The sequence below is a fragment of the Aristolochia californica genome, unplaced genomic scaffold (genome assembly GCF_029961685.1).
Source record: "Aristolochia californica isolate CCGP_79_NKW_82.1479 unplaced genomic scaffold, dmAriCali1.0.hap1 SCAF_14, whole genome shotgun sequence".
In the NCBI taxonomy this organism is placed as follows: domain Eukaryota; kingdom Viridiplantae; phylum Streptophyta; class Magnoliopsida; order Piperales; family Aristolochiaceae; genus Aristolochia; species Aristolochia californica.
This window is the reverse complement of record NW_027181815.1, coordinates 4,958,582-4,978,121: the sequence shown is the minus strand read 5'-3', so window position 1 is coordinate 4,978,121 and position 19,540 is coordinate 4,958,582. Positions and strand designations below refer to the sequence as shown.

At 39.6% G+C, this 19,540-nt stretch overlaps 2 protein-coding genes and 1 non-coding gene across 4 annotated transcripts; 2 read left to right on the top strand and 1 right to left on the bottom strand.

Annotated features, from left to right (window-relative positions):
* The first annotated feature begins 1,152 nt into the window (after window positions 1-1,152).
* Window positions 1,153-1,233, top strand: TRNAL-CAG (transfer RNA leucine (anticodon CAG)). Its single transcript has one exon. It is a non-coding gene; the product is annotated as a tRNA-Leu (tRNA).
* Window positions 1,234-1,777: 544 nt separating this feature from the next.
* On the top strand, window positions 1,778-5,619 carry LOC137950411 (ACT domain-containing protein DS12, chloroplastic-like). The gene is made up of 10 exons (XM_068796858.1): window positions 1,778-2,338; window positions 3,343-3,397; window positions 3,472-3,597; window positions 4,101-4,195; window positions 4,322-4,406; window positions 4,491-4,550; window positions 4,816-4,871; window positions 4,949-5,054; window positions 5,136-5,204; window positions 5,287-5,619. The coding sequence occupies exons 1-10, from the start codon at window positions 2,193-2,195 to the stop codon at window positions 5,347-5,349; spliced, it is 861 nt and encodes a 286-aa protein (XP_068652959.1). The 5' UTR covers window positions 1,778-2,192; the 3' UTR covers window positions 5,350-5,619.
* A 376-nt stretch (window positions 5,620-5,995) lies between these two features.
* Window positions 5,996-18,696, bottom strand: LOC137950824 (uncharacterized). 2 transcript variants are annotated; one of them, XM_068797451.1, is made up of 4 exons: window positions 18,136-18,696; window positions 17,949-18,046; window positions 6,453-6,522; window positions 5,996-6,365 (listed from the first exon to the last, which is right to left on the bottom strand). In XM_068797451.1, exons 1-3 carry the CDS (start codon window positions 18,425-18,427, stop codon window positions 6,469-6,471), a joined length of 444 nt encoding a protein of 147 aa, XP_068653552.1. In that variant the 5' UTR covers window positions 18,428-18,696; the 3' UTR covers window positions 5,996-6,365; window positions 6,453-6,468. The 2 variants fall into 2 exon arrangements, with proteins under 2 accessions (XP_068653552.1, XP_068653553.1); XM_068797452.1 differs by having other exon boundaries at window positions 6,457-6,522.
* Between the last annotated feature and the right edge of the window lie 844 nt (window positions 18,697-19,540).

The following is a 19,540-nucleotide window of genomic DNA, read 5'->3' as shown; positions in this document are numbered from 1 at the left end:
CATGACACATAGTAAAACCAATTCTTCTATTTATGAGGTCGTGTCATGTAGCAAGGCCAAGTCTCACCTTCATGAGCTATTGACATGTGACAAAGTTAAATCTTCTCTTTTTGAGATCATGGCACATGACAAAGTCACTTATTTCTTTTGATTATGTCATATGTCAAATGACATAGAACCATATGGGACTCTTGTTGGCGCCTTTTGTTACCAACTAATTTATGTGCCATCTTACATTAAGACGATATAGACCTCTAGTCTTTGATCCAAGGGCTTCAACAAATGTTCTATGTGTTTAATTTGACTTTGGTAGTGGTCTCACCTTGATTAGTCAATACTTTTGATTTTTGGTTGATTGTGTTGATTATGTTGATTAGGGATTGACTTTTCCTCTGATACTTGATTCGTACTCGAGTTATTGGTCAAAGTGTTTGATTTTGAGCAATTGCCTAGTGTCAGTCAAAATATGTGCTTGACTTTGACTATTAGATGAACTTCATGATCTTCGCCGTTGATCAACAAGCATGATCTAGACCATCGATCAGTTGACTAATTTTGGTTGTCAAATTTTTCTGTATACATATATACAACCATTTAGATTCAATATTTTTGTAGTTGTATAATTTGAATTTAATTACACATATTATTGCTTAGATCCACCTCTACCCATTTTTTTGACAAGAGGATGTTGATCCTCTTTGGTTTGAAAAAGTGGGAAACATAATAGTGCCCCTTTCCTCTTTGTTTCTCTAGGCAAGAAGAGGGGGGCATCACCATCTGTCTTGACAAGAGTAAGTGGGTTAGGGCCCTTTGCTTCACCTGTGAGGCTGCCACAACTACATTCTTGTAGAGAAATTGAAGTGTGTAGTATAGTTTTTGGAGGGTCACATACAAGTCTTTCTTTTTCTTTCATCCGAACAAAAAGAAGAGGCATGCATCTCCTCTCCGTACAAAGAAAAGGAGAGCCCGTCATCCTATCTTTTTCTAGGAAGACATATCCCCATAAGCTCTCCTATGGCAAGGAGGAAGGGGAGGTGATGAGAGCTTACTCTTCTTCCAGCTAAAAGAGGAGGAGAATTATGTCCTCTTTGCACTGAAGAAAATAAAAAAATGAAATACTCAAAATTAAATTCAATGGACCTATGCAAATATGTCAAGATGGCCGAGTTGGTCTAAGGCGCCAGTTTCAGGTACTGGTCCGAAAGGGCATGGGTTCGAATCCCATTCTTGACATTTTTATATTATCTTAACCATACAAGAAACTATTTTCTTGGTGGCTGCCGCCTTACTCGTTTCATATATCCTGAAGCGGCTGGTTCAGAGTGTTATATTTCCACATTCTAGGAATGAACCGTGGTTTGCCAAAGAAATCAACAAATCGGTCCAGTTATTTCAATCCATATTCCAAATATAATTAGTTCAAAGGTTCGCGATTAAACACAATTGAACCCAAATATCCAGGCCTTTCTGTTCTGATAATAATGGGTCTCATGAAGTAGTCATGAAAATATCTACTACCCACGAAGAGAAAGCCCATGGTTCCCTCTACGGCTCTACGTTATGAATGCCGACTCAGAGAAGCGGCTGAGTCGATTCAATTGGGTTTCATTAATTACTCCATTTGCTAATCAAATAAACACACGCTCAAAAGGACACGTGTTGAGTTCATTTTTTCTGTTTTGTCTCCTTCGGACTCTTCCCCTGTCAGACACAATAAAGCTCTTCCCTCTTCTTTGAATGACTCTTAACGTACGCTAAGGCTACAGGCACAGAGAAGGCAACCGTCCGAATTCCAAAGAAACGCTGAATGGTCTCTTACCGTTGGATTCCCAAGGTCCCCACACTCTTCGTTTCATCTTTTTCCTTCCCCGATAATTTTCGCCAGTTCTGGGGCTGGGACGCGTTTTTGTCGGGGGCAGGAGACAGATAACCCGATACGTAAGGAAAGGATATGGCTCCAATGGCGGATATTTCAGACAGCGACGAGGTAGAGTCGAAGTGGTTGATCAAGTTCCACGGATTCCAAATGCCTGCCCATCTCACGAAAAGAACCGTTCACGAGCTGCTCGAGAGAAGTTCTAGAGCAAGAAGAACCCCGCTTTAAGATCTGGTGTTTGCTTGAATACAGTTGAAGCAGAGAGGGATTTTTTCTCCGTTATAATTTACGTTTTGGGCTATTTTTTGGCCTGGAAATGGCGGTGGTGTCAATGGCTGCTGCTAGGATTTATGGGTCCTGTTTCGGTTCAAAGTCAGTGGAAAATCAATGCTTCCCTGGTGGATTTTCAGTTCGGCGATTTTGTTCCGGGGCGCGGCCGTGTCTCTTTTATTCCAAGGGAAGGTATAAACCATGAGGCTCGTATCTAGATGTGTTTTTTTTTTTTTTTTTGCAAGAAATTTTTTATTTAACTTAGACGTATTAAACTGGTTGGCTAGGCTAGAAATTTCTTGCCCTTGAACTGTCACTGTGTCTGCTAGAGAGGGATTCTCTGTTTGCTATGGATTCTGAAAATAACAAGACATTGGCTTGGAGTTGTTAAGCTCTGATTTTGCTTCTCTGCCTGCTAGATTGTGGTCAAGGTGCTTAAACAAGTCGATATACTTTTTTCTTTCGCTCTTCCTCATGTTTATCAGTATCAACAACGTGGTTGAGTGAATTGCAAGGCCAAAATATGTTTGTGATTCATGCTTTTTGTTTATATTTTATTTGTCTTTCCATTTCACCTTTTTGAAGGTTTATTTGGTTCAACATTATTTATTTCATTTGCAGTTTTTTTTTGGGCTCATGCTTCAAGAACACCCGATTCCCTATAAGAAGCTAAATAAACTACCCTTTATGCTAGAAAATATTATCTTAGCGAGGATAGTTTGTAAACTCCTATTGAAGCTTAATTTTGGAAACAGAGAAATCATAATTACACTCTTAAAATGGTCGACATTGAATTTGATGCTTGTTTTTTTTTTAATGGTGGAATTGTTGTTTTTCATGTATTAATGATGCTTTAATTCAGAAAAGGACTACATAAGCTGTTGAGTTGGAGACATCGTGACTTGTTTTAGTTACCCAGCCTTTTTGGGTCTCTTGAAGTGTTCTACCATTTCTTGTATGCAGTAGTGAAGTGATGTATTTCAATGGAGTTAGTCCAAACTGCACACTGATATTCCAAGATCATAATTTTAAAGCACTACATCTCCATGTTATGAGACATTAGTCCCTTTAAGCCTGGTGTTGTTTTAGCATATTCCCATTTCCTTCAACTATCTACGTTTGACTTTCAAGGTTGATTCTCTTGCCTGAGTTTGGTATGTACTTTGTCGTTCTTGATGTTCTGTTTCCTTCGTCAGAGTCTCATACACCACTGTGAAATTTCCACATGCTGTTGCTCCAACTGCCACAGAGGTATTTGATGACAATTTACGTCGCTATGATTAGTTTACATCACATGTACACATGCTTATTTCTCCATAAAACAGGGTGGGAATTCTAGTAAGATTGATACAGTTCCAACTCCTAAAGTTATAATAGATCAGGATTCAGATCCTGATGCAACTATCGTGGAGGTAACTTTTGGTGACCGCCTTGGGGCACTTCTTGATACAGTAAGTTGTCTTCATTATTCTCAAAATATTATTTTCCTGTATCAAACCCTGTTATTCTCCTTCATCTGTTAGAATTGAAGATTTTTACAGTTCTATCTGGAAGTTGTATGCCAAAGTAAAAGGGTTGATATTCCATAGAGTATAGTCAACTGGGGTCTATCATAGTCTAGCAAATGGCTTCGCTATGCTCAAAACTGCAGCCACTTTGTAGGTTTTTGGTTTTTCATACCACTTTGACACTTCATCACCCATGCTGTTTATGATATGTCTAGAATTATGCAATTGGTGAAGTTTGGACCATTCTTGAGTAATACTTTAATTGGTGGCTCTGCCCATTGCTTGCATGTGTACCATTGTAAAGGTTAATGAGGTTTCTTCATTGGAATACCTCCTTACAAGCAGGCTATACCTGTGTCATTGAGAGTTTAAGTTATGTGTGAAGCATTGCATTTTCTGTAACAGATTCTAATGTCCATATTTAATTATTTTCTAATCTGTCACAGATGCACGCACTTAAGAACCTAGGTCTTAATGTTGCCAAGGCAAATGTGTACCTCGACTCTTCTGGAAAGCATAACAAATTTGCCATCACCAAGGCGTATGTCCTTTACCACTATCAATACTTGTACAGTGCATATTTGTGTTGAATGTGGGAAAAGCTTGTTGTTGTTGCTTTTCTTTTAGAAATTAGTGGGGAGTTCATGACTGGTCGTAAAATTTTCAGGTCTACTGGCCGTAAAGTTGAAGACCCTGAGTTACTGGAGGCAATACGGTTGACAATCATCAATAATTTGCTCCAATATCACCCAGTAATGTTTTGAAGCTTCATTTTCTTTTCTTCCATTGCATCCTTTAGTGCATGTTTTACTGAATAGTAACTATTGGTGGTCCAGGAGTCCAGTGCTCAACTAGCAATGGGAGTAGCCTTTGGTGCTGAGCCACCAAAAGAAAAGGTCTGTCATTTTTATGTTATATGTCCTGTTTCCGGTAAAGTTCTGGTTAATATCCAATATTCAACATGTGTAAATATTACATGATCCATGAGGCACATTTATGAAAGAAAAAAAAAAAAAACAGCCACAATGCCATTTTGGTGGTTAAGTTTTGTTATTCAGAACTACTACCCATTATTGTGACCTTGTTCATAACTTGTATCCTCGTCTGTCAATTTACACTTTGTTCGAAGTGGAGAACTCATTTGCAGCATTCTGTCTTCAGGTTGATGTGGATATTGCAACACATATACATGTTTATGATGATGGTCCTGATCGAAGGTACCCATTATCCCCATTGATAAATCGTCTCTTGGGACTTTAAACCAGTTTACTGATGCATTTGGTTTACTTCACAGTTTATTATATGTCGAGACTGCAGATCGTCCTGGACTACTTGTAGATCTAGTCAGGATCATTACAGATATAAATGTTGCTGTGGAGTCTGGGGAATTTGACACAGAGGTGATATACTTTTAAACATCTCCAGTTACCAGCATTGTAGCTTCCATTTATCTGCTCTTTATAAATTGCTTTTCTATCCAGGGGCTCTTGGCCAAAGCAAAATTCCATGTGAGCTACAAGGGCAAAGCCATCATCAAGCCTCTCCAACAGGTAAAACAGCATGAAGTCTCCGGTGCTTCTTTTTATTAGAGCGAAGCTCTCATAATCTTATGTTTGGAAATGATGTTCACAGGTTCTGGCCAACAGTCTGCGATATTTCCTCAGACGGCCCATTACAGAAGAAGCCAGTTTTTAGAGGCTTCTTACTAGTTTTTGTGGGTTCGCTCGGAGAGCGACTCATATTGGGAGGAAGCAAAATGCTATCTCATAATCATTTTGGCTTACATTTATTAAATAACACAGTCAGTGCCTTATATTTTGGTCACAGACTTATCAAGCGAAAACTCTTCTGTCAAATGAACCCAAAATGAAATGTTCTTCAAACCCAAAAATCTTCTATATCAGAAGTTATTTTTTCTCTGTTTGTATTCTAGTTCCAAGGCATTATTATACCAAACAGTTTGTAATTGGGTAGCTATAGATACTTGGTTTTTTATTTCGTTACCTGATGAAATTAAAATATTTTAAAAGAAAGAGTGACTTCTTCTCGATGAAATTAAAAATCATCGAAAATTCTCGACAAAATTATTTCACCGAGAATAAATCCCCAGCAAAATTATTTAATGATAAGTGTGAATAAATAATGAAGCAAACGTAATTTGCTGAGAAGACAAACGCCCACCTCTTAATCCATTGCTTTAGAGGCAACGGATAACGAGTCCTGAACATAGCACTTGAAATAATGGTCAAAAGAAAAGTAGCACCAGACTGTACTCAAAATAGATAACGAGTCAGTTGCGGGTTAAGTGGGAAGTTCGCACCAGCATATCCCCAGCATTAAATACCTGCGGATCTACGGTTGATATAGGGAGAAATAGCAATTGGAACAGAGCATCAATTACACCCATGAAATCTATGGGAGCATCTTCCAATATGGAAAGGGCCTCAACATGTTGAGGACTTTTGATCAACCAAAAGAGTTCAACAAGCATTCAACCTACAAAATGAGCACAAACAACCACCCACCTGCAATTACAAGTAAATATCACAAGGGCATCATCATCAGCTTTTGGGGCCTTCACTGGTGTAGCAGCAAAATCAACCACCCTCCTGCTTGAATCTGAAGCCATATTTCTTCCTTAATCCCAACTCATTAAGCTGTATCCAAATTAGAAAAAGAAAACCTTCGACACACCCTCGGTATAAACAATCCTGCATAAACACGAGATGATTTCTTCAGAAGTAGCAAACAAGATCACTGGTTCATTGAAAATAAACTGCCTTTATCACACGAACTACCTGCCTTTGGTATATGTTACACGCCTTGCACTTTGTTTTTCAGCTCTTTTATTTTACCAGCTTCTTTGTCCTGCATCAGAAAATTTCTTAGTTGATATCATTATGCAAAAGATAACTCTTGACAGTACAATTATGCCTCACTATCTTATAGCATTGGCCTCCTCTGCTAGGCTACAGAAAATCTTCGCCAGTCATCACAGTTAGGTCAGGCCAGCCTCAAATACTTTATCAGAAAACTCTAAACTGTAAAATGTGTTACCAATATCAATCTTCTTTAGCAGCACAAACAGTTCCGGCCAATTTCTCCATTTTATAAGAGCTGGTTTTAATCACAATCTTCTAAATAAAAAATGTTGGATAATAATAAAAATCAACACACTTCTCACTTTTTGTGTGTGTGTGTGCGCGCACGTAAGTGTGAGGGAGGAAGGCCGCCTCCGTCAAGACATTAATACATATTCCTCATTTTTTTAATCGGACAGACCCAATAGCCATTGTAATTATATACAGTTCCTCCAATAATTTTTTACACTGTTTTAAAGCAGCCACATTAATCTCGGGTGGCATAGCACCCTCCTTCCTAAACCTTCTTACACGAATCTTTTAAGCCATATCAAAGCCTGTAGAGAGACATTCTAATTGTGCATTGAGCACATTTAAATGAAAGTGAACTTACCAGATATTGTAGGATATGCCTAAATTTTGTTAAACAGTTCTTTTCTTTAAGCCCTCCTGTTCTAAATTTTTCCAGTGAACAAAAAAAGCATCTTTGATATCATAAGGAGCTAAGCAACTCAGAACTCACCAATCATAACAGTACTTTTTTTTTTTTATGAAACATAACAAAATTTTAATAAAAAAAACAAGAAGAGCAGATGAACAATTAAACAGAAAATGACCCAATACTTCTAGCTCAAGATGAGTATCAAGCAAAAAAAAAAAAAAAAAAAGGTAATCCATCAAGGTCGAGAATTTCCTTTTGGAAGAATCCCCCTTTCTCATTGCTCTCAAAAAGAAATCCTCGACTAACAACTAATTCGAAAAACAACATTTTATTACTGAAGACAGCAATTTTCTGCTTTTTATATGATCAACATATTGGTGGTTATTTTGGGTATACAATCATTCAAAACAATAACCATATGGAACCACACCTTTAAAACAGTTAAAAAGGCTAGACCGTCTCAAAAAAAACAAGAGACTTATAAAAGAAACACAAAGGTTTTCACTATTCTGTCCAGTATCAATAATCATAATGGAAAACTGCAATTTACTACCACAGGTTTCGGTCTAGTTCTCTGCGCAGGTGTCCTTTAACAAGATTGATCAATTTCACTACCATAAAACAGGTAATACATACAGTAAAGGACTAAACACTAATAGCGAAGAAGTGATGTTGGCAAGGAGATTAAAAACACTAGACAAAAAAGCATTAGCTAGTTTTTTCACACTGGGAAATTCTGAAAAAGGTTGGCAGTCTTTTTGCAACTAAAGATTGTTGAGATTTCTTCTCGTAAGAAGAAAGATATTCTTTCCTTCTCTTAAAAATCCTGTAATCCCTGTAAATCTCTCTCAATCATTCCATGTATAGATTATTACAATATGTAAATCGGCTATTTAATCCCGACGATGTGAATACAATTAACAACAGAAATTGAATTCTTATTCTTGACTTAGTATCAGAGCAGGAGAATCCTTCTCCTTCCCGTTGCCGAAGAACAAAGCAACAACTTTGTCCCATAGCTTCCTATCGCCGAAGAACAAAGCAACAACTTTGTCCCATATTAATCTCAATCGCCAAAAACAGAGCAGATCCGTTCTGTTCCGTCGTAAGAGCACTGTTCAGAAGTGCTCTCAATGAAGAAGACGATGAACAGCCATCACCCTACTCCGGCGGACCTTCCGGACGTTGGCACCGACTGCAGCCGAGCCATCGCTCGGCCTTCCAGCAAACCACCAGCCTGAACGTCGCCGGCGAAGAGGCCGCACCGTCTCCACAAAGAAGACGAAGAGGCACGAGAGAAATTTCTCCGCGCCGGCTTCCTCGCGGCCACCACCACCAGTCTTTGCTGAACTCCGGCGGGACTCCCGAAAGCCGCAGCCGAACCACCTTTGGCAACGCGAGAAGAAGGTGTGATTTTTTTTCCTCCCTCTAGGTCGTCGCCATAACACTGAGCCGCCGCCACCCGAACTCCGGCAGGATTCCCGAAAGCTGCCGAAACACCAACGTAGCCGAGGGAGAAGACGAAGGTAATCGTCGTTTTAATTTTTTCTTCTTAACTTAGGAACTACTGTTCCTTTATTTTCTTCCGAGCGCGATCCGGACTCTGACCGAACCGAGACCCAAAATCGGGTCAACCCAACGGATCAAACCAAATTTCCAGACGAAACCGAATTTTTTTTTGGGTCAACCCAATGGCAGACCAGACCAGTTCCCGGACCGGAATAAGAGACCCAAACCGGGTCAACCAGTGAACACAAAGCGGACCCGACCAGTTCTCGGACCAGACTGGAATTAGAGACCCAAACCGGGTCTGGACCAGTATTTTTTGGGTGATTTTATTCTGATCATAACCGATCTTCTTGCATCATGTCGAAGGAATAAAAACCAGAGCATATTTGTACTCACTGTGGTGAGACTGGGCATAAAAAGTCAAGATGCTATGAACTTATTGGGTATCCAGAATGGTAGGATCTTACCCAAGCGCCTTGCAAACAGAAGGAAAAATCAGTTTTAATTGCTACATCTGGTAAGGTTCTTAATACTTCCGCTCCTAGTAGAAATTGTGAATGGATAATTGATTCTGGTGCTACTGATCATATGACCTTTGATAATCATCATGTTAAAATTATGAAACCATCTGAACAACATATCGTATCTACAACAAACGTTATTGGAGAAGGTTCCATCACCTTCACTGAAAATCTGAGTCTTGATTCTGTATTAGTTGTTCCGACCCTCAATCATAATTTACTATCAGTGCCTCAAATAACTTGCACTCTGCATTGTATTGTATTTTTTGGCCTAACCGTCGTATTTTTAAGGACATTTGAACTTGGAAAACAATTGGTTATGGTACTAGAAGGGGGAAACTCTATTACCTTGATCTGAAGCCAAAGAGTTCTCATCAATTAGCTCAAGCATTCTTCGTGAATAAATCTACAGATTATAAGATTTGGTTCCTTTGGTTATTTAAAGAAATTGTTTCCAAAACTCTTTGCTAGATTATCTGTTTCAGATTTTTAAGTGTGAAGTATGTGAATTGGCTAAAAGCCATCGTGTTCCATTTCAAATAAGCATGAAAAGGAGTCTAACACCCTTTATGATTATCCCCTCTGATGCATGGGGTCCAACAAATATAACCTCTCTTAGTGATAAACGGTGGTTTGTTACCTTTATAGATGATCACACCCATATGACTTGGATTCGCTTAATGAAATCAAAAAGTGAAGTTAGTTTGTTGTTCAAACAATTTCACAGAATGATAGCCACTCAGTACCATTCTACAATACAAACTCTCCGCAGTGACAATGGTGGATAATTTGTTAATCAAAGTTTGAAAGAATATCTAGATGATCATGGTATTACTCATCAAACTACTTATCCGTACACCCCTCAGCAAAATGGGGTTGTAGAGCAAAAAAACCGCCACCTTCTTGAGGTTGTTCATGTTTCCTTGTTTGAAGTTCATATGTCGGCTAGTTACTAGGGTAAAGTAATCACAACTGGAGTTTATCTTATCAACTAAATACCCTCGAGTGCGTTACAAGTTCAGACTCCCTTGAGTGTTCTTCATGAAACCATAAGTTCACCTGCTGTGCCGAATCTGCCACCTAGAGTTTTTGGGTATGTAACCTTTGTTCATCTCCATAAGCCATTGAGAAATAAATTGGAACCCCGAGCTCTCAAGTGTGTTGTTGTTGGTTATGCTCCACATCAGAAAGGTTATCGTTGTTATCATCCTCCTTCTCGCAAATTGTATGTCACTCTTGATGTGGTATTTCACAAAGATAACATATATTATTTTACTCCCGAATCTTCAATTTAGGGGGAGAACAGGATTGAATTGCAGACCCTTAATCATCATTTGGACACCTTGGATACTAAAGAGATAAGTATTCAGATTACAACAATGAATATAAAAATGATACAAATGAGCATGATTCACAGGATGAAAACAGACAAGACCAGATGGAAGTGATGCAACCAGAGTCTTAGCCGGCATCTTCCCCCCTTCATAATGTACCAATGGATCAATTGATTTCTGAGTCCGAGTCCATGTTTGAGCCTCAGGTAAGTTCTGAAACTCAACTAAGAGTGCTACCTCATCGAACCACAAGAGGAAAACCTAGAGCCAATTATGAACCTCTTCTCACCTCTAAATCTGTATCCCATGTATAATTTTGTGTCTTATCATAGATTGTCAAAGGCAAATGAAGTATTTGTGAATCAATTATCTGCTACATCTATTCCTAATAGTGTGTAGGAAGCCTTGAAAGATCCTAAGTGGAAAGAAGCAATGAATGAAGAAATGAGGTCCCTCCAAAAGAATTCAACATGGGAAGTGGTTGACCTACCTGTAGGAAAGATACCAATCTAATGCAGGTGTGTATTTACCATTAAATATAAAGCCGATGATACTATTGAAAGGTTCAAAGTAAGGCTTGTCGCCAAAGGATATACTCAAACCTACAGGATGGATTATATGGAGACATTTGCACCACTGGCCAAAATCAATACTGTTCGGATTCTACTATCTCTTGTTGTGAATCTTGACTAACCCTTATATCAGTTTGATGTTAAAAATGCATTTTTGCACAGAGATCTCCAAGAAGAAATATATATGGAATTACCTCCTGGATGTATTATGCAAACTAAAGGATGCAAACAAGTATGTAAATTGAGGAAATATGGTTTAAAGCAGTCACCGAGGGAGTGGTTTGGAATGTTCACAAATTTTATGAAATCTAATTGTTACAAACAAAGCAACTCAGATCATACTCTTTTCCTGAAAGGCATTTTATCAAGGAAAAGCTAGAAGCAAGAATCATTGAAGTCCCTCATGTTCGATTTGAAGACCAGTTTGCCAATGTACTGACCAAGGCAGTGTCTTACCGTATTTTTATCAATTGTCTCGACAAGTTGGGCATGAGTGATATCTATGCACCAACTTGAGGGGGAGTGTTGAGATTTCTTCCCGTATGAAGAAACCCTTCTCTTAAAAATCCTATAATCCTTGTAAATCTCTCTCAATCATTCCATGTATAGATTATTACAATTTGTAAATCAGCTATTTAAGCTCGACGATGTGAATACAATTAACAACAGAAATTGAGTTCTTATTCTCGACTAAGATGAACAAAGTATTCAGCAACAAGATATTCCTAATTCTTAGAGAACAAACCATTCTGCTCCGTTCATTAATCACAACATCCATAAATCCCTGATTAGCCAAGGAGATATGACTGAATATATATACACAACAAAAAGTACTGGGGATTATAGAAAAAAGCAAATAAAAACAGATATCCCTTCTCAAAACAAGCTGTGCTGCGTGCTCTTAAACCAGATAAAAAAATAATCATAACCTCGGGGATAGAGATAGAGTGAAAAACACCAATTATATTGGTTGGGTCAATTTTAAGAATTTGGAGTAAGAGAAGAAGAAAAAAACAATAAACAGCAGAACCTACTAAGTGAAAATAAGAAAGACAAGATAGACAGATAAAAGCATAGATTTTTCAGCACATCTGAACTTCGCTAGCAAAGAAGGAATTTGTTGCACTTACTCTTCAAACGACAGGAACTACATTACTACACGTTTAAAGAAGTAGACGGTCCTCGTAAAGAACGGAAAATAAAAGAAAAATACAATCTTTTTACTCGCTTCCTAGCTCGTATTCCAACATGATAAAACATTATCAAGCACATTGTTAGAATCTCGAATGGCAAAGAGCCGTTGAGCTCTGTCGTCGGGAGAGAGTCGGGAAGACGAAGACGAAGACGTAAAAATTGATTTTCTCATTCCAATTGATTTACAGGATACAGATGGGTTTTTAAAGAGTAAGGGGCAAAATAGTAAAAATACAATTATTACATAAATGAATTAATAAAATAAATAACAACATTCTAATACTCCCCCTCAAGGTGGCTTATAAATATCCTTGACAACCATCTTGGACAACAAAGAAAAAAGGTGAGTAAAGGGAAGAGGTTTAGTGAACATGTCAGCTAACTGGTATGGAGAACGAATGGGAAGTAACTTGAGGACGCCCGAACTAACACGTTCACGAACAAAGTGGCAATCGATCTCAATGTGTTTAGTACGCTCATGAAATGTAGGGTTAGAAGCAATATGTATCGCAGCTTGATTGTCACAGTAGAGTAATGCAGGAGAGTCGACTTTGACGTGAAAATCTTGAAGCAGTTGCTGTAACCAAATAAGTTCACTGGCAGTTGAAGAAAGTGCTCTATATTCAGCTTCGGCGGAGGAGCGAGAGACGGTGGTCTGCTTTTTGGCCTTCCAGGAGACCAAAGAATCACCAATGAAGATGCAAAAGCCGGTAGTAGAGCGGCGAGAATCAAGGCATGAGCCCCAATCAGCATCAGAGTAGGCGCGTACCTGCAAAGAAGAAGTAGAAGAAAACAACAAACCTTGACCAGGACTGGTCTTGAGATATCGAAGTAGGTGATGGACTGCCTGGAGATGAGGAAGGCGGGGTTGGGCCACAAATTGAGTGAGCTTGTGAACGGCAAAGGTAATGTCGGGACGAGATAAAGTGAGGTAAAGTAGTTTCCCAACAAGCCGCCGATAATGGGTTATATCAGGAAGCAGGTCGCCGTCAGTGGCAGTTAAATTAAGCTTGGGATCCATGGGAACACGAGTAGGTTTACAAGCTAGGTAACCTGAGTCTTCAAGTAATTGTAAGGTGTAATGACGTTGAGAAAGCACAATACCCGTCTTGGAGTGAGCAATTTCAAGACCAAGGAAGTGCTTAAGACAACCAAGGTCCTTGAGCTTGAACTGAGTATGCAGAAAATGTTTAAGCTCATTAATAACACTAGAGGAAGGACCAGTGAGGATGATATCATCCACATAAACCAATAGGGCAACAAAGGAGGAACCATGACCTTTGGTGAAGAGAGAGTAATCAGATTTCGATTGGAGAAAGCCATAAGTGATTAAAACATGAGAAAATTTGGAATACCATTGCCGCGAAGCTTGTTTGAGGCCATAAAGGGACTTGTGAAGCTTGCAAACAAGTTTGGTGGAAGAGGGAGAGGGCTCCCCCTGCCGAAGGTACCCAAGAGGAAGGTCCATATAGATTTCTTCAAAAAGATCACCATGAAGAAAGGCGTTGTTGACATCAAGCTGAGCGAGATGCCAACCGTGAGAAGCAGCAAGGGCAAGAAGAACTTTCACAGTGACTAATTTGGCTACTGGAGAGAAAGTGTCAACAAAGTCCAAACCCTCTTGTTGGGTATAGCCTTTAGCTACCAAACGAGCCTTATATCGCTCAATATAGCCATCAGAATTAAGTTTGATTTTATAGACCCATTTGCAGCCAATGGTATGTTTATCAGGAGGTAGAGGAGTGACGGTCCAGGTATTGTTGGCTTCCAGGGCGGCCAACTCATCACGCATAGCCAACCTCCAGTCAAGACATTTCACGGCTTGGTGATAGTACTGAGGTTCATCCTGAGAAGATAGGGTGAGAACAAAATTTCGGTGCGAATCAGAAAGGGCATGGTAAGAAATGGAATTAGAGAGTGGATAAGGCGTACAGGAGGAAGCAGAGGATGAAGAACCTGTAATTAAATTACAGTGATAATCCCGCAGGTAATGAGGTGGATGAGTCGCCCTAGTAGAAGTTCGAAGAGGAGCAACAGTGGAAGACGAAGGAATAAGTGTAGGAAGATTAGGAGGGGAGGGATCATCAATGGGAACACCAGGAATAACTGGAGAATCATAATGGGGGGTAGAATCAAGGTCAGGAAAAGGCGGAGCGTGGAGGGAGGAATGAGGCAGAACAAAATCAGGGAAAGGGTCAGTAAGTTGAGTTGAACTGGTAATAGTATGAAAAGGAAAAATTTCTTCATGGAACACGGCATCTCTGGAAAGAAAAACTTGGTGAGTCTCAACATCATAGAATTTATACCCTTTTACACCAGCTGGATAACCAAGAAAAACACACACCCGAGCACGTGGGTGGAACTTGGGGCGATGAGCAGCTAAGGTGGAAACAAAAGCTAAACAGCCAAAAACACGAAAGAGGGAATAATCAGGAGAGCGGTTGTAGAGCAAATGGAAGGGTGTGTTGTGTTGCAAGAGGGGAGAAGGAGTTCTATTAATTAAGAAAGCCGCGGTAAGAATACACTCGGTCCAAAAAGAGACAGAAATGCGTGATTGAAAAAATAAAGACCGAGCCACATTCAAAAGGTGTTGATGTTTTCGTTCAGCAACCGAGTTTTGTTGAGGACGTTCAACACATGAAAATTGGTGCAAAACGCCGTGAGCGTGAAAAAAATCAACAAAGGATAATTCAGGGGCATTATCAGAGCGAAAAATTTTGATTTTGGCATTAAATTGCGTAGAAACCATGGTAAAAAAACGCGGTATCACAGAAATAGCATCAGATTTAGTCTTCAGTAGATAAATCCAAGTAAATCGAGTACAATCATCAACAAGAGTTAAGAAAAAACGATGGCCAGTATAAGAGACAGTTTGATATGGTCCCCAAATATCACAGTGCACAAGATCAAAAGGAAATTTGGATAAATGATTATGAGATTCAAAAGATAGTCTACGTTGTTTAGCAAGAGGACAAATATAACAAGGATCTGCTTTGTGTAATCTAGTTACATCACAGTGCAACTGATCCTTCAAAAAATCAAGGCGCTGGAAAGAAATGTGTCCTAACCTATTATGCCAAACATGGGCAGAAACATTGCTAACAAAAACATGAGAAGCAGAGGGCAAATGGTGAGCACGGAGGACATAAAGATCTTGAACCTTGTCACCCTTGCCAATCGTCCGCTGGGTGGAGAGATCCTGGATAACAAAACAATCAGGAAATAAACTTACTGTAAAACCAGAAGCAGTAACTAAAACACTAACAGAGATTAAGTTGAATTGGAATTGAGGAACAAATAGTACGTCTTTAAGTAGAAGGTGAGAATGTAATTTAATATCACCAGCAAAGCGGACTAAAAGATGAGAATTATCTGGCAAGGTAACGGTAGTATGAGGAATAGCATGCAAGGAGATAAAAATATGAGCTTGAGAGCAAATATGTCGAGTAGCTCCGGAGTCGACAATCCAGAATGGAGTAGAAGAACATAAACCACGTAAGGAGACAGAAAAACAAGTACCTGCCAAGCAACTGGATGTAGAAGAGTCTGGAGCAGTGGTGACCGTGGCTGAGCTACGCAGTTGGGTAGAAAGCATGGATATGAGCTGCTGACATTGAGTGGGGTCCAGATTCTGAATAAAACCCCCTACAGAAGAAGAACCAGGGCGAGCATCCGCAAGGGAAACTTGATGAACAGCAGCAGGAGAATTTGGCTTGTTGTTGAATGTAGATCCAGACGGATAACCATGGAGCTTGAAGCAACGGGAGATGGTATGGCCAGTAATCTTGCAGTGGGTACAGTAATACTTGTCCTTGTTTGGATTCCGAGGAGCACTGGAATTCTGAGGCCGGGAAGTGTGGTTAGGCGGAGGGCGTGGAGCATTGTAACCTCTGTCAGGGTGGGGGTGGTTCCCAGATTTACTAACTTCTATCTTGTCAGATTTAACTGCAAACGCCATTGTGTCAGTGGGAGCATTCGAACCCGAGGCATGAGTAGTTCGTCGTTGTTGTTCCTCTTGGACAACCAGAGAAAAAACACGGTTAAGAGGGGGCATCGGATCCATGAGGAGCAACTGACCACGAACATGAGAGAAAGAGTCGTCAAGTCCCATTAGGAAGGACATGATATATTCCATATGGTGGTGATCATTCAAATTCGTAACTCCACCGCATGAGCATTTCCCACAAGAACAATGAGGACGGTAGTTGCGCAGTTCTTCCCAAATGGTTTTCAATTTGGTAAAGTAAGTACTAACTGAATCCTTGTCTTGACGCAAGTTCATCAATTCCCGTTTAAGCTGAAAAATACGAGGGCCGTTCCGCTGTTGAAAACGATCCCGAAGATCGAGCCAAATTTCCATGGCAGATGCAGCAAAGATAACACTCGCAGAAAGTTCCTTGGAGACGGAATTTAAGATCCAAGAGATAACCATATTGTTGTTCCGGGTCCAGGAGTTTAGCAGAATAGGATCAGCACTGGGAGGTTCAAGAATGGAGCCATCAACAAAACCAACTTTGTTCTTTACGGATAGGGCGATCAACATGGCACGGCTCCAACTAGTGTAATTTTCGCCAGTAAGAAGTTGAGAGACAAGGACTTGCCCGGGGCTGTCTGAGTGGTGGATATAATACGGATTCGATGATTCATCAAAAACTGAACAAGCCGAACTGGTACGTAAACCAGAATCTGAAGATGAATAAGTCTCCATGGAGCACTGACCACCAATGCAGCTCCAATTTTTTTTTTTTTTTTTTTTTTGTTAGATCTTCAAAATACCCAAACTGCCCTCGAGATGATACCAACCTCGAAAAAAGATACCACTGTGCTCAGCTCTCGGCCAACCAGAGAAGGCCAGAAGAGAAGCAGGTCTCGGCGACCCTCTCGGCGAACCTCTCGGCGCCGGAAAAGAGGTCTCCTCAACGAGAATCAGGTCTCGGCGCCGAAAAAGAGGTCTCCTCAACGAATCCAGGAAGACGCCCAAAAAAAAGAAATCGGAAACTCACGCAGCCAGAGAAACAACCTCTCGGCGACGAAATCCAGAGAAAAATAAAATGGAAACGGGAACTAACCTCTTTGCCGGGAATAACCACCGGAAATAAGACGCCGGAAATACCAGATGAGCCTCCCAATAGCTTGAATCGAAGATTCAAGTCCGAACAGAGGGCGGAAACCTCTTTGTCGGAAATAATGGCAAAACCGCCGGAAAATAGCAGCCGGAAAAGGAAAGGAGGGGCCGTCGTCGGAAGGGTTATCAAAAATGGCGGATCGTCCGCTCTGATACCATGTTAGAATCTCGAATGGCAAAGAGCCGTTGAGCTCTGTCGTCGGGAGAGAGTCGGGAAGACGAAGACGAAGACGTAAAAATTGATTTTCTCATTCCAATTGATTTACAGGATACAGATGGGTTTTTAAAGAGTAAGGGGCAAAATAGTAAAAATACAATTATTACATAAATGAATTAATAAAATAAATAACAACATTCTAATACACATCACAAAAAGTAAACATATACACGAAGGCATATCTGAAATAAAATCCGAAGCTACCAAACTATCATGTAAATTATAAAAAGTTAAAAAACGCATATTCCTAAATAAACTTCAATCTCAACAAAAATACGCAAAATCGGAAAACAAACTCACCGCTCCTTTACTCTCGTAGTAATCATTCAAGGCCCATTGATACTTTGACTGATTCAACCCCAACCAGTCCGCCACGTACTCGTCCAAACTAGAATGAACTGCAAAATGAGCAAAGTCTAGAACCCATCAGGCCACCCCCAACAAACTCACCTCCAAGGAAAGAAATCGAAAATCAACATAAAGTTACCATCTTGAACTTTGGAAACGGCATCCCAGAAGAAACCGAACACCGAACCAGAAGATCGAGCGGCGGGTTTATCAAATTGCTGCGGTGGTGGCTGAACCGGCGGGGGCGCAACAATCTTCGGCAACTCCACGCGCTTCTCGACCGGTTTGGGAGTCGACGAGGGCGTGACAACCTTGGGAGAGTCCACCTGCTTGGGGACCGGTTTGGGAGTCGACGGGGGCGTCATGAAGACAGTATATCGGCCGATCTTACCGATCACCGGCGGAGGGGTGCCTTCCTTCGCTGCGGCCATTCCAGAATAGGCCCGTAATTCCGGAAAAGAAAAAGCTTTTTCTTTGAAAAGAAACGGAAGACGGCCGAAGAAAGTAGATCACGGCGGACACGAGGAAGCCGTGAGAACTAGAAGAAACAAGGATTTTATAGCAGATGATTTAAGACCCTTTTCGAGATATGGAACGAAAACGGAGTCAGGGCTTTCGAACAGTCGACATTAGAGTGTTGGCGAGAGTGAGCCTGCCTGTCAGCGGCTATCTCGCTATCTTGCTTCAGATCTTTGTCCGTAGAAAGTATTCCTGGTTTATAGTTTATGCTCCACTCTAGTGGCAGTCGGTGAAGATCAGTACTCCCTCTCGAGGAAATTACAACAAATACCATTTCGTTGGCGAAGGTTTACGGACCCCATTTCATTATTAGTTTGGGGTTCGACTTGATTCGAGTTGGTTCGGTTTATAAGTCACGAAAAGGTGTTCTCACCGAACGATGATTTCACTTTCACTAGCACCCTCGCTTTGCTCTCTGAGTCTTCTTCTACTCACTCATAGGTAATTCACTTTCATTTATTCTTAAAAAAATAAATAAAAATAAAAGTACTCCTTAAGATTAGTGAATTCACTTTTACTCTTACACTCACTCACTCTCTCACTAGTGTTCTACTCCTTCACTTTTGCATATGGATATAATAAAGTTAAGTATTTGTTTAAGTACTTTATTTTATATATTTAATTAAAATTAAAATTCTTAATTAATTTAAACAAGTTGAAATTTATCTTATATTATTAACAAAATATTTTAAAAAAATTATCTTATAAAAATGAAATCTATCAGAGTTTTATATAATAAACTATCCTATTTTTTATTTATAGAAATTCCTGATTTTAATATTATATTTGATTTCTAATTTAAGAGTGAAAATTTAGATATTAAAAAAGTAACAATTTGATTAATTATTTGGATATTGTAAAAGTAACTATATTTTATATAATTAATTAAAATTTATTAATTTAAAACAAGTTAAATTTTAGTTTAGTCAAATAAAAATATCTAAAATAAAATTTAAATCTATCAAATTAATTATATATAATAAAATACCCATTTTTGTTTATATAAATTCCTTATTTTTAATATT

Coding starts and splice junctions, on each gene's coding strand:
- LOC137950824 (XM_068797451.1), bottom strand. CDS start 18,427: ATGGCCGCAGCGAAGGAAGGCACCCCTCCGCCGGTGATCGGTAAGATC. Junction 18,047..18,135: donor CGTTTCCAAAGTTCAAGATG/GTAACTTTATGT, acceptor CTCATTTTGCAG/TTCATTCTAGTTTGGACGAG. Junction 6,523..17,948: donor ACTACGAGAGTAAAGGAGCG/GTGAGTTTGTTT, acceptor TTTCTGATGCAG/GACAAAGAAGCTGGTAAAAT.
- LOC137950411 (XM_068796858.1), top strand. CDS start 2,193: ATGGCGGTGGTGTCAATGGCTGCTGCTAGGATTTATGGGTCCTGTTTC. Junction 3,598..4,100: donor TTGGGGCACTTCTTGATACA/GTAAGTTGTCTT, acceptor AATCTGTCACAG/ATGCACGCACTTAAGAACCT. Junction 4,407..4,490: donor ATTTGCTCCAATATCACCCA/GTAATGTTTTGA, acceptor TTGGTGGTCCAG/GAGTCCAGTGCTCAACTAGC.